Genomic DNA, 13862 nt, shown 5'->3' on the forward strand with positions numbered 1-13862 from the left:
TTCAAGGAATGTTAATTTCATTAGAGCTAAACGCTGTGAAGACTTCTGACCAAGACTGCACGTGTCTGAAGCCCTACCGGACCGTGGGCAACCTGCCAGGTGGGTACACCTTGTAGGCATTCACTTAGATGAAGGTTTTCAAAGCAAATACTTTCGAAGGAAAGGCCTTCAGGTGAAATGCCTTTCGGCCAAAAGTGTTTAGGGTAAATGTACTGTGGTAAAGAACTTCGTGACAAACGCCTTCTGGGTAAAGGCCTTTAGGTCAAATACCTTTTGCGTTAAGGACCCTAAAGAATTGGTGAAATAGTATTTTGAGAATGCGAGGTTATTAAAGAACTGGAATCTATGAAGTTTCAAGGTGCAGCGGGCAAAGTAAAATGTTTTGCACCAGCATTTAAAATGGTGCCGTAATCGTCGATTAAAACCGCGACGACGTTTAGGCTTCTCACAGCGCTGGAGAAGTGCGGGATTGATTGATTGAAACAACTTTAATTTCCGTTAGTGACGACATTCTTGCCGAAATTTCAAGTGACCGTTGTCTACTACTGAGCGTCGTCAAATGCCGCCAAATAATGTATCGTGATCTTTACTTTCTATGGCGTCTGTTTTGTTCCATGGAAGAACCGTTTCTTCGCTGGAAACGTAGCGCCGTGGTACACGACGTCTTTGTTGCGGCCTCTGCCCGTTGCTGTGCTCTTCAGAGAGGACAGGACGCCGACGCCGCTTTATTCGGCGATTATGCTACCATTTCAAATGCTAGCGCAAAACCACTTCGGAGGCTTTACCTGCATCTTTGACACAATCGGCCATTTTAAGATAATTGAATTCTAAAACCGCTTCAGTTGAACTTTAAGCGCTCATCGCAACTAGTGCTATTGCACGATATTCCGGGCTTACCTATGCTAAAACATCTGCTATTTACCTTTGCGGTCCATAGTCGGGCGCGGACCGACAACGCAACTTGGCTTAGCGACCCGCAAAAAGGTGAAGCGCACCAGAAAAGGTTAAGTGTCCACAGTAACTGTATGGTGTTCCGCACTTAGCCATGCTAAACAGCTGGGTTCTCCCGCAAAGAAGCTATCGTGGATAACAATGGTAATATATCCTGCCGCCTATGTGGCGTGTATGAAGTGTACGCCTGTTTGGAGGACAGGGATGCCTTTATTTATTTTTCAGGTGTGCTTGAACAGAGATCGCTATCAAGGTAAGGTGTTCGTCCATGCGCAGATTGCAAGCACAAGCCCTGCGCTTTACGTACGAAAGCAAGCTGGCGCAGTTTGCGTTGCGGCCTTTGCGGGGCTTGCGTTTTTAAGCGTTTAACATGGTTTTCTTAGTCTTCCAGGTTAGAACGATCGCAACGTGGGATTCGCCTGCTCCAGGCAATTAACTTATCATTGAATTTCTGATCTCATACTGCATCGTCTATGGCCGCGCGGGACGTAGGGATAACAACATCACACTCGGGTTGCCAAGATGGGAAAGAGTGCTGGATATATTTTGACAGTGTGTGTATAGGTTCCTTGTCGCACATGGTTAGTTACACAATCGCAGACTCCACTACACTCCCCTTCCTTTGGGAAGCCTGCCACTCTCATATAAACCCTAACATGAACCATCGTAAGTACATCAGCTTATGACACAGACGACGAGTCCTTTAAGAACGCCGTGTGCCTACTGGTGTTGCCTAGCGTGAGAGGACATATGCATAGCTGTCTGGTCGATTTATGGATGGACTGGGATCCGGAGCCTCCATTGTGCGGACAGTGTACTGCTGACTCACTCGCTGCGGTGGAAGTGTCTTCCGGGATGATGGAAGTCGCTGCAAGGACTTGTTCCGCTTGCTACTTTTTTTGCAAAGGCAGAAGATATCGATTTCCGTGCAGTTCTCTGCCATCCTCTGTGGCAGGGTATGAGCGCGGCTCGACTATGTTTTGAACCTGTGATTTGGTCTGCCAGGGCGTAGTGGGGTCACAGGTGATCCAGATTGGGCTCGCTCATGCTTTTTCACTAGCTTTGGTCGCATGGCATGTAGTTAAGTCTGGAAGACAAGTGCGCAGTCGTCGCCCCATGAGCAGCTCACTGGGTGATCTCCTGAACCGTAGGAGAAGTTCTGTAGTTCAAGAGACCCAAAAATAAGTTTCCATGGATGATTTGGTCTCCTATAGGATGCCTTTTACGATTCGAACGCCCTTTTCTGCGAGACATTAGAACGAGGAAAAGTTATGGCTAAATGTGACGTGGTTAAAATCAAAGTCTCTTGCAAAGGCTAGGAACTCGAAAGACGTGAACTGCGCCCCATTATCAGAGCACACTTCAATTGGGTTACCGTGGCGTGCAAAAATGGAAGAAAGTTTTAAAATTACTCTTAGAGAACTGGTATCCTCCAGGAATAGGTATTCCACTTCTGGGGGGTTGAGAATGTATCAAATACGAAATATGATTTGGCACCGTACTGGAACAGGTCTACAGCCACCTGAAACCAGGGGTGTTCTGGCAGCGGTATCATCATGAATGGTTGAGCAGGTTGGCGGTAGGCATACTCTTTACAGGTGGGGTACCTTTTAATCATGCGTTAAACGTCCGCTGTCATCCAAGCCCAAAACATTAATAAGCATGCTTTCTGCTTGCATTTGTTCATTCCTCTATAGCCGCCATGCAACTTAGCATTTCTGTCCTAAGGCTTTGAGGGATAACTATACTTTTGAGTCATTGAAAACCACACCGTTCGCAACACTGAGTTCCCACCGGCATGGCTTAGCACCTCCTTTAACAGCCTCATTATCGCTCAGCGACTTCTTCACCGAGGAGAGGACTGGGTCATTGGCGGTTTCAGTTGGCAGTCGATATGTCGCCACATTGACCATATCAGACGGGACTGAAACAGCGTGAACTTCGTCGTCGTCGTATGATGAAGGTGGCGATAGAGAACTCACTGGTGCTCGAGAAGAAGCATCCGCAAGGACAAGATGCTTATCGTGTACGTACTTAAAAGCGTAGCTATACCTCATGATGCGAAGAAATAACCTTTGGAGGCGTGAAGGCATGCCGCCGATATTATTTATCGATATGAAGATTAGTGACTGATGGTCTCTTTCAACTGAAATGTGCTTTCTATAGATAAACTCGTCGAAACGTTCACACCCGTATACAAAGCCTAACGCTTATTTTTCTATCTGTATATCCTCTCGCACTAAGTCAAAGCTCGAGACGCATAGGCAACAGGTCTCCAATCCTGCCCGTGACTCTGAAGGAGGGCGGTGCCAAAGCGAAATCAAGATGCGTCGGTGGATATTTCTGTCTCCAGCTTTGGGTCGAAAAAGTCCAGAAATGATACCGTCGCCAATGCTGTATTAAGGTCCTCCGATAAAATGTATAGAGGCCACTGTTCCAATGAACTCCGCGTTGGTTTTCGGCAGTTCCCGAAGCATGGCTTTACGTTCCGCCAGCCTGGGAAGGTACTTTTCCAAAGTACGTAAACACACCCAGCGCTCGCTGAACACCTTGTTTATCCTGTAGTTCAGGCATTCTCACAATACTTTATGCCAAGCTCTGATCTGGCTGAGAACCCTGTTTACTATTTTGTCACCCCGGAAAAAGAGCTCTTACATGCCAAATCTGTATTTGTTTGAATTTAGACAGTCCTCTCTCAGAGGCTTTCCTCAAACCGTTGATATGCTCCTTTCTAATGGCACTCCACACCATAACATCACCAGTGCACACAAGTGTACCTGGGACGCCATCAAAAGTCAGGGACGTGGCCATTTAGAAGACTTCTGTTGCACTGGCTATGCCAAAAGGCAAGCCTAGAAACCGATAGCGACTGAATGAGGTACTGAAAGTGCAGATCCGGGACATTGTTTCAGTCAGAGCGATCCGGTAAAAACCAGCACTGGCGTCTAGGCGTGGGAAGAAGTGTGTATTAGCGAGCTCCGCCTCGCCTTCTTCCTTTTTCGGCCATTCAAAGTGTTCGTGCTTAAGCGATTCATTCACGTGCCGCAGATCCACGCATACTGTAATGCGACCGTCTTTCCTCCGTATACTTTTACTAGTGAACTAGCCCTTTCCGTCGTTTTTCCGCATGGTGCCCGCGGCCTCCATGCGGTCGAGTTCTTGTCTGAGTGGCTCTCCTTGCATGTGTGGTAAAAACTTCTATCGCTTCGAGGCCGGTGACGTGAAGCAAGATGGCTGCCTTTTGTTTCTTGGCGCGTGACTTCTACGTTTCTGCGTCTTGGAGATCAAGTTCGAGCCGCTGTGGAATGCGCTTCCAGCTGCCGTTGAAATGCAGTCCGTCAGGCAGGTGAAGGTTTTCGATTGCTTGAACATGTACGCGATGAACTCACTTCTTACATTCTGTATCGTCTATGGCCGTGCGGGCCGTACGAATAACATCACACTCGGGTTTCCAAGAGAGGAAAAAGGGCTAGCAGTATTTTGACTATTCTAGGCACTATGTATATTGTGGAGGGAGCAAAAACCTTCCTCCATTGTGTATATATACGTGTAGGTTCCTTGTTGCCAGATGCACAGGGTTAGTTACACAATTGCAGACTCCGCTACACATTCTTTCAGTTCTGGTTTTAGAACCGAGCAGTGGCTCTGCGGCGAAGTTTACTTCACGCAAGGCATTAAAAAAAACTGCAGACTCCGCTACACATATTGTTTCGGTTCAGGTTTTAGAACTGAGCAGTGACTGTGCGCCTAAGTTTATTTCACACGAAGCATTAAAAAGAAGTGCGAAAATATAGCTTCTTCTTCATTGGCTCACAATTCAACTCTTGAGGCGAGCTGCTGCAATAGTTTAAAACCACGGAGTGATTATGTATTGCGGATTTTTCTGCCTCACGCGACTTGAGGCAAACTTTGGCGTCGGAGACGTTCTTCGGCTGCTGAAAGTGAAACCAAAACGACATGACAGAAGAAATCAATAAAGATTAATCTGCCGGGCGCAGGTGAATTCTATGGCTTTCGCATAATTACAGAGAAAGACCATGCAATCATATTTTGGTGTTTGTATTCCTTCATCGTACGCCTTGTGCTTTTAAAAGTAATAAATGCTTTTATTTTGACCTTTGAAAGCAGCAAATCAGAAACAGATGTATATATCTTTTGTTAAACCAACGGTAAATGTACATAGCAGCTTCGCTCGATAACAAATCTCATTACATACCTGCACGAACCTCTGAACACCTCGATCGGGTATGTCCACGTACTTCTCCAAATTTGCAACGTCGAATTTCTCCTTCGCTTTAAACCACTTCTCTAGCATCGCGATCCCTTTCGGCGAGGGTTTGTCCGTATCGCTGACTGCCTCAAATCCCGTGTTCTGGGTGATGCTGCCTTCGGGGTCTTCCTCTGCGCAGTCCATAATGAAAGCATAAACGTAAATAACACTAACTAGGTAAAAATGTAAGTCCTGTGTCAGCATTATGAAACTAAGCAAAAGGATCACATTTCCAAAAGCATATTGTTTTTTTTTTCATTTAAGAGACAAACAACTCATGAAACTTTCAGGTTAAGGTGGAAATGAAAATGCCTTGCAAGATAGTGTGGATTTAAACACTGTAGTATCGAGTAATGTAAATGCATAAATGAATGCTGTCGCGTGGGGCTGACTGCGGTCCTGCAAGGCGGAGAACAGCGAGACACTTCCAAGCGAAACATTTTATTAAGGAGAAAGTCCTTCTTGGCGCTTGAGTGGCGTGGACGGAAGGACGGAAGTTGTAGACAGAAACTGTTAGCGAAAGTGTCCGCACGAAGTGTCAATCATAAGTAGTATGGTAATTGAAATTATAAGAAAAGAAATTTGGGGTACGGGTGCGAATGGAACCCGGGCCGCCAGCGTGCGAGACTGGGACACTGCCTCTCAGAGACTACACTTTTTTCTCTTTATTGTCTCCGCGACAACTCTTCGAGGCTTGAAGCTGAACGAAGACAAGCCTAGTGAATGCACATTTCTTGAAAAGCTACCTTCGAGATATTTACTGAGGAAATAGGCAATCGCTGCAATAGGCAATCGGCAACAGGCGGAAGATAGAATCGCTGCCGCTTTCGACCATGGTCAATTTAAAGATGTCAAAGAGCTTTGAAGATAAAACGGGTACATTCTTCCCTGCTACAATCTCGAATAATGCAAAATCAGTGGTGCGTGGCCACAATAATTTTAGAAAAATCTTTCTTAATCTCATGCCATAAAACTAATTGAGGAAATCGCGTGCCGGTGACTTTGAACAAAAGCAAACGGACATTAACAAGCTGTGCACCATTATCTCCATTCTTAATCAGCAATTACCATGCGCTCAAAAAAGAATCAAAAGTTGGCAAAAATAAACGCTAGAAAGGCAGACATTAACATATATTAGCGCGCGCAAACATACAAATATTACACAATTTAATACAGTGGAAATCAGCCAAATATTTAGGGGAATTCCCCAAGGTGGAGTAGATTTGTAACAAGTGATTAGTTACTCACTGGCATCCACCCAAGCGCTACCATACGGTTACAAAAGAAAGCCATACAACTTTCTCAGAAACATCGCAGTTAATGAAAAGTTCGTACTGGTCTCGGGTTATAACCCGGGAGCCGTTCCGGTTAGCTCCGTTGCTACAGTGACTGCTCCGGTGAAGCGGTGGTCCTGGGCAGCAATTCCGGACCAGGACGAATTTTTCTTTAACTGCAAAGTTTCTGTGAAAGGTGTATAGCTTTCCTTTGTAGCCATTTGGCTGCGCTTGGGTGAATACCAATGAATAATTACTGCCTTATTATACACTAGAAGTGCGTATCACAACTACAAAATATGAGCAAAAATGTAAAATATGTAACGTCCATATGGAGCATATAACATTGTTTCAGGCATACGGCATAAACTGCTACGGGGCGTGCGAGGCGTCGCTGTGTTGCTGTTGTTCCACCGGGAACAAGTTCATAGTCCATGTCTTTTAAGGTACGAAATGACACCGAACAATTTCACACTAAGTCCTCCTCAGCGAATTGGTGCTCCCATCCACACATCAGACACATTTATTTGGGCGTCAGAAGAGTGGAGAGTTACACGAACTCCACAACACCACCCACAAGCTCAAGAAGATATGTGCTAAAGGTGGAGTACGTGTAACTTTTCTGCCCCGAACAAACTTGGTGCTTTGTGCAAACTAGTGAATACGAAAGAGACTGAACAGATTGAATGCAAGAAAAAACACCAGAATATTTGTGCATTGTAAGAAAAACGTTCTGTACGAAATTCCGCTTTCCTGTGGCTGGTCCTATGTAGGGCAAACTGGAAGATGTATTAACGACAGGTTGCGCGAGCACGCTAATTCTCAAAATGCCACTACGGTGTCTAACCTAGTCATTCACCGCACCAAATGCAAATGCCCTACCCTGCTCGAGAAAAACCGCATCATAAAGAAATATTTCAACCAGCATTCGCGAGAAATCTGGGAAGATTTGATAATCATTAGGAACGATCACAGTTGTGACAGCGCGCCGTCTGTCACATTACTTTCAAAACAAATAGCTTTTCTTGGGCATCAGTCCTCTTACACGCCAGCCGCCTCCTCGATGGACAGGGATTCCTGGCTGGAGCAGCAGGGGACCACCATGGAAGATTTTTTTTCGTGTTATATAAGTTGTTTCCATCCATCCATCCATCCATCCATCCATCCATCCGTCCGTCCGTCCGTCCGTCCGTCCGTCCATCCATCCATCCATCCACCCATCCATCGATCCATCCATCCATCCATCCAACCAACCAACCAACCAACCAACCAACCAACCAACCAACCAACCAACCAACCAACCAACCAACCAACCAACCAACCAACCAACCATCCATCCATCCATCCATCCATCCATCCATCCATCCATCCATCCATCCATCCATCCATCCATCCATCCATCCATCCATCCATCCATCCATCCATCCATCCATCCATCCATCCATCCATCCATCCAACGTTGTCGATGTCAATGAGCCCAATGAACGCCGGCGGCTCAGTATTTTTTTATTTTTTTGAGGAAAGTAAATGCCACAGTTAACTGCCTCACATATATCAGTGTACACGCGAATTGCGCCGTAAGGGGGGGGGGGGGGGGATAAAGGAGGGAAGGAAGAAAGAGGAAATTGAAAATTGGATTTTGTGGAAAGACGGGGCGCAAATTGGATTTTGTGGAAAGACGGGGCGCAGTGGCGGAACACATGTGGCTCGGTGCGCCGCATGCACAGTAGTGACTACGGACGCTCACCCGAAATGCGCCGCTGACTAGCCTAGTGTAGCTTTCCCTACAGTGTGTGCCAGGGTATAAACTTGGTTTAACCGATTACAATATCAAATCACGGGTCCGATGTCCCGAAGCAGCAATAGTGGAAAGAAGACGGTGTGGAATGCACCCGACTGCAAAACGCCCACAGCAGTATTGGAGCGCGAAGGCTGCAGAGCACAGTGCGAAAATGGGCTGCAGTTTACCACGAGGCCTCTTCGGCTGCGGCGATAGTCAAGTGCTCTCGTGCAGCGGCCTGCGAAGCTTATGTGCTCAAGCGCGAATCCCACACCCAGAAAATTGAAAATTGGCTTTGAGGAAAGGAAATAGCGCAGTAACTGTTTCACATATCTCGGTGGTCACCCGAACAGCGCCGTAAGGGAAGGAATAAAGGAGGGAGTTAAAGAGGAGGGAAGAAAGATGTGCCGTAGTGGAGGTCTCGAGGATAATTGCTACCACATGAGTATCTTTAACGTGCAGTGAAATCGCACAGCACACGAGCGCCTTTTGCGTATCGCCTCCATCGAAACGCGGCCGCCGCGGTTGAGTTCCCATTCGGGTAGTCGACGAGCGCCTTAACCACTCTGCCACCGCGGCGGGTCGACTCCCAGTCATGGATATGAAAATGAAATATATGAATATGAAATATTGGTTTTGGTTTTGAGGAAAGGAAATGAAGCAGAAACTTTCTCACATACCTCGGTGGACACCCGAAGCGCGCCATAAGAGAAAGGATAAAGGGGGAAGTGAAAGAAGAAACATAAACCTGAAAATTCGTTTTTAACGAAACGAAAAGATGCAGTAACTGTCTCAGATATCGGGGGGCACCCGAACCACACCATAAGGGACGCCAGGAAGGTGGAATTGAACGAAGAAAGAAACAGGGGTGCCGTAGTGGAGGGCTCCGGAATAATTTGGACGACTTGCCAATCTTCAACGTACATAGACATCGCACAGCACATGGGCCGCCTTTACGTTTCACCTCCATCAAAACGATGCCACCGAGACCGGGTTGTACTGAGTGGTTTTTATTACAATAATAATAAAAAGGAAGGAAAAGATTTTTCTAGCCCCGGCGTCTGCCATCGACACTGTAGCGCCTGAGCTGGGGCAGCGGAAATAAAGGATATCAGGCAGAATGGAGAAATCAAATTAAAGAGGCGAGGGGACAGGAAGAGAGGATAGGGGGAGAGGTAAAATACACAAACTTTTACACAATACTCAATAGGTTGTGCACGTGATTACTTCATGATGGAGCAAAAAAGTCGCGACCGGGTTTGAACCCGGGAACTCCTGATCAGAAGCCGAGCGCCCTAAGTACTGAGCCACCGCGATATTTATAGCATTTCTTTTTTACCTTAACGTGGCGCCACATTTGCTAGGCAAAGACACAAGATCGAAAGGCGACAAATTCAGAATCCAGCGGCGACAAGATTCCAGGTCTGTGTTGGCGAGCGTATGAGTGCTTTCGCTCTAATGATTTTCGGACAGTGCCGGGGGACATGTTCTGTTACTGCGTGTAGCGGGTGTGCAGCAAAGCGTACCGAGGATCGTGCAGTAACTCGTCTAAAAATTGAAAAATTGGTTGTTGGGTAAAGAAAACGGCGCAGTATCTGTCTCACATCTCGCCTGACACCTGAACCGCACCGTTTTTTATTTTATTTAATTGCTTTTTGGGAAAAAGAAATGGCGCAGTATATGTCTAATATCGTTAGACACCTGAACCGCGCCGTAAGGGAAGGGATAAAGGAGGGACTGAGAGAAGATATGAAGAATGGGGTGCTGTAGTGGAGGGCTACGGAATAATTTTGACCACCAGGGGATCTTTGACGTGCACTGACATCGCACAGCACAGGGGCGCCTTTTTGTTTCGCCTCCATAGAAACGCGGCCGCCGCGGTCCGGTTCCACGTCGCTGTTCCTTTGCAGAATGCAGAAAAAAATTGGCTGTGGTTTAGCCCTGGTTAACCCTAGTTGAATTGCGAAAGCTTCGCTTCCTCAGCATGTCGTCTACGCAGCGTCTCATTCTCACGCTCTCGAGAACTCAAACCGGTCTCTTCCGCAGTTGAACAGTCATTCCGGGATGGGGCACAACTTCTAGCCGCATCTTCGTTACGACGCTTCTCGAGTCGTGCTTCTCGAGTTGCTAGGCAACTGCGGCTCAAGGTCGTTCGTCGGCCACCGCATACAGCATACGGCATACGGCTGCCTAATACGGCATATGGAGCGACGAACCTAAATGGCTCGCTGGCTGAAGTAGTAAAGCTTTCGCTTTAAAACGGTGCATTCTTCTCATTAAGCGAACGCTACCAGCCGACAGCCAAGACTCACCCGTCTTCTGCAAGTCTTCAGCCTTTCCTTCTCGGCTGGGATCGCAGTGTCGCGCCGTGGTTTCGGCTTTCTTGGCCAACTGTTTGTTCCACTCCTGTAAAGAGAGAGGAGCACAGTAGAAGCGTGGTGAATACTTGTCATAGAGAATTAAGCCGTTACGACGCGAAAGGTCTGAATTTGAAAGACGGTTTCAACTTTCGGTAGATAGCTCTTGAAACGAGGTTATGCGCTATCGCCGTCACCAGTGCTGCGGCGCCTTGGCTTGCTACACGCGCTTATGCTGGCGGCGTGGAGTCACGCGCAAAGGAGTTGTCTGCACCTGGTTCTCGGCCTGTCCACTATGAGGTTCGACGTTCTTTATATTGCACAGCTTCTTCAGCTTTTCTCCTCTCTATTACACCCCTGGATCTTCAGAGCATAATATTTAGCTTCAATTTGAAGAAAGCCGCAGGTATTGACAATATCAGAATGAGTGGCATCCAACGTAATTTTACGAGATTGCAATCGGCACTCCTGTCAATGTTGAAGTTTTAGTACTGAGTGCTTCATTCCACCCAATTTAAAAGTTGCCATGGTTTAACCATTACATAAAGGTGACTTTTTTAAGGCTATTGAAAATTATTGGCCTATTTGAATTCTACCTGCGATGGCGCAGATTCTCGAAAAACACCTATTGCGAGTTATGTACAGTTTTGTTCTCACGAATAATATCCTATGAGGCACAGTTTCGTTTTATTGAAAGTAAAGAAACGGTTTTGTTATTAGAATGTTTTACTGTATTATTTACTCATGTTTTGATAATAACAAATTCGCATGTGGTCTGTTTTTGGACGCCTGCAATGCTTTTGATTGTGTTCGACATGACCTACTGCTAGAGAAACTTGATGTCATGGGGTTTAGGGGTTCTTTTAATGGTTTGCTGAACGACCATTTTTCTAATCAGGCTCAAGTTGTTGAAATGAGCCGGCGTCGAAGTTCAGAATCATTTTGGTCGGCACGTGTTCCACAGGGCTCTGTTTTTTCGCCTTTGCTTTTCAATTTATTTGTAAATTATTTACCAAATGCTGTAGCAAAATGTTACATTTTTCAATACGCCGATGACAGGCTATTGTTGTCAACAAATTCTTCGCTGCCTCTGGCCATGGACGCTCTGAGAACGGATGTGGTGCATGTTATGGACTGGTACTTAAATAATGCCTTTTAAATTAATCAACCAAAAACTAAACTCATTTGTTTCCATAATCCTCATAAAAACTTTCCTTTGTTGAACCATTGCTTTTACATTCTTCGCATTGTCTTAATTGTTGTTGCATTGCTATTAATTTTTCATATAGTGTCAAGTACCTTGGTATACTTTTTGACAGAGATATGTCTTGGAATAGTCATCTTACCGTATTATGTAACAAGCTTCGTGGTTTATCTTGTGTTCTATACATTGTTCTATATTGCAACGGGACGACGGTCCCGCCCAAAGGAAAGCACACAAAGTCGGAGAGCCGTGCCGTGCCCTGGGCGTTTATTCCCGTAACGATATTTGAAACCTTTTCAGAGTCGCAAGCCTATTGCACATTCTCTAATTTATGGTATCCTCAGATATGGAGTCACTGTGTATTTTCACTGCTCAAAGACTTGGCGAATGGAATTAAATGCTATACTAAGGAACATCCTTCGATACGTGGCATACAACATGGGCGTTTCACCTGACGGCAATTTAATTTCTCTTTTAGAGCTACCCTCTTTTGAAGCCCTCTTCCTTCATGTAGTTATTCATGCTCTTTTTTTTGGAGAGTGAATTCTTGGTTCCTTTCATTCCTGTTCGTCCTTTTCGACAGCATCCTCATTTTACGGTACCTCGCTGCTACACTCATTGTGACCACTTCACTCGTAATTATTATATACCCAAAAACTTTATTACTCTGCCTAATTCGAAGCTTTCAGTTTCTTCGCTGTGACAGTTAAAGCACTTCTTAAAGAGCCTTATGTCGGTAGCAAACTCTGTTCGTTTACTTTTGGTATTAAGGTATATCTTGTTTTGTCGCGCCTGTTTTTCAATATATTTGTCATTCACCGACTGCCGTGTACTGCCCTACAAGCCTTTATGGCTTGGGCAGACCTGTCCGAAAGCTTGTAAAAATGTTTTCTGAAATTTGAGGACGCTTAAGCTTCGTCTTTAAGAGTAAGACGCGATAGCGTGTCGCAGCGTTGCCGAAAAGTACACGGAACGCCATCGCCCGTTCGGTGCGATGCGTGGCCCATTGGACAAGTTAAGGAAAGGACGCCTGTCTCACATATCCCGGCGGAAACCCGAACCGGGCCTTGAGGGAAGGAAAATGAAATGAACAATTGCCTTTAGGGAAAGCAAATGACGCCTGTCTCACATTTCTCGCTCGACACCAGGATCGCGCCGTAAGGGAAGGTAAAATCGATAGATCGACCGATCACTCACTCAATCGATCGATTGATCTACCAATCAATCAATCAATCAATCAATCAACCAACCAGTCAATCAATCGATCAATCAGTCAATCAATCAATCAATCAATCAATCCATACATCCATCAATCAATCAATCCTTAACGCTGTCGCTTTAAAATCCGTTTCCCTGCGGCGCGATGGCTAAGTGGTTAGGGCGCTCGACTACTGATCCGGAGTTCCCGGGTTCGAACCCGACCGCGGCGGCTGCGTTTTTATGGAGGAAAAACGCTAAGGCGCCCGTGTGCTGTGCGATGTCAGTGCACGTTAAAGATCCCCAGGTGGTCGAAATTATTCCGGAGCCCTCCACTACGGCACCTCTCTCTTCCTTTCTTCTTTCACTCCCTCCTTTGTCCCTTCCCTTACGGCGCGGTTCGGGTGTCCAACGATATATGAGACAGATACTGCGCCATTTCCTGTCCCCCTAAAAACCAATTATTATTATTATTTGCTGCGCGGTTCAGGTGTCCACCGAGATGCGCCAATTTTCGCTCTTGGCCAAAGAGGCCGACGCCGACGCCGACGACACTGGCTTTTCTGCGACACGAGCTTCTTAACGCTCTTGCGCTAATAAAGGTGTCTATTATTATTATGAGCATGGAAATTACAGAAGTCGCAGTCATGCGAGTAGCGAAGTACGTTTCCGCTACTTTTCCTCTGTGCTTGGCGCGTACAAAACCCCATCTGGTCGCGCCCACTAAAACCAATTCACTCCCCTCCTACTCGCAATATACGCTACTGTCCCAACAGATTGCGCGCGTCGGCAGCGTCTCCTAGTGTTCCTGTATATGCTCCCGCAGGGA

General features: G+C 46.2%; 1 protein-coding gene across 1 annotated transcript in view; it reads right to left on the reverse strand.

Annotated features, from left to right (window-relative positions):
• Positions 1 to 13862, reverse strand: part of LOC144130257 (uncharacterized) — a 118242-nt gene that overhangs the window by 69837 nt on the left and 34543 nt on the right. Inside the window, exons 2-3 of the mRNA XM_077664221.1 lie at positions 10588 to 10681; positions 5168 to 5352 (exon numbers count right to left, since the gene is read on the reverse strand). Coding sequence (XP_077520347.1) covers positions 5168 to 5352; positions 10588 to 10681 — 279 coding nt within the window. The remainder of the gene's footprint in view (positions 1 to 5167; positions 5353 to 10587; positions 10682 to 13862) is intronic.

The sequence above is a fragment of the Amblyomma americanum genome, chromosome 4 (genome assembly GCF_052857255.1).
Source record: "Amblyomma americanum isolate KBUSLIRL-KWMA chromosome 4, ASM5285725v1, whole genome shotgun sequence".
Taxonomy (NCBI): Eukaryota; Metazoa; Arthropoda; class Arachnida; order Ixodida; family Ixodidae; genus Amblyomma; species Amblyomma americanum.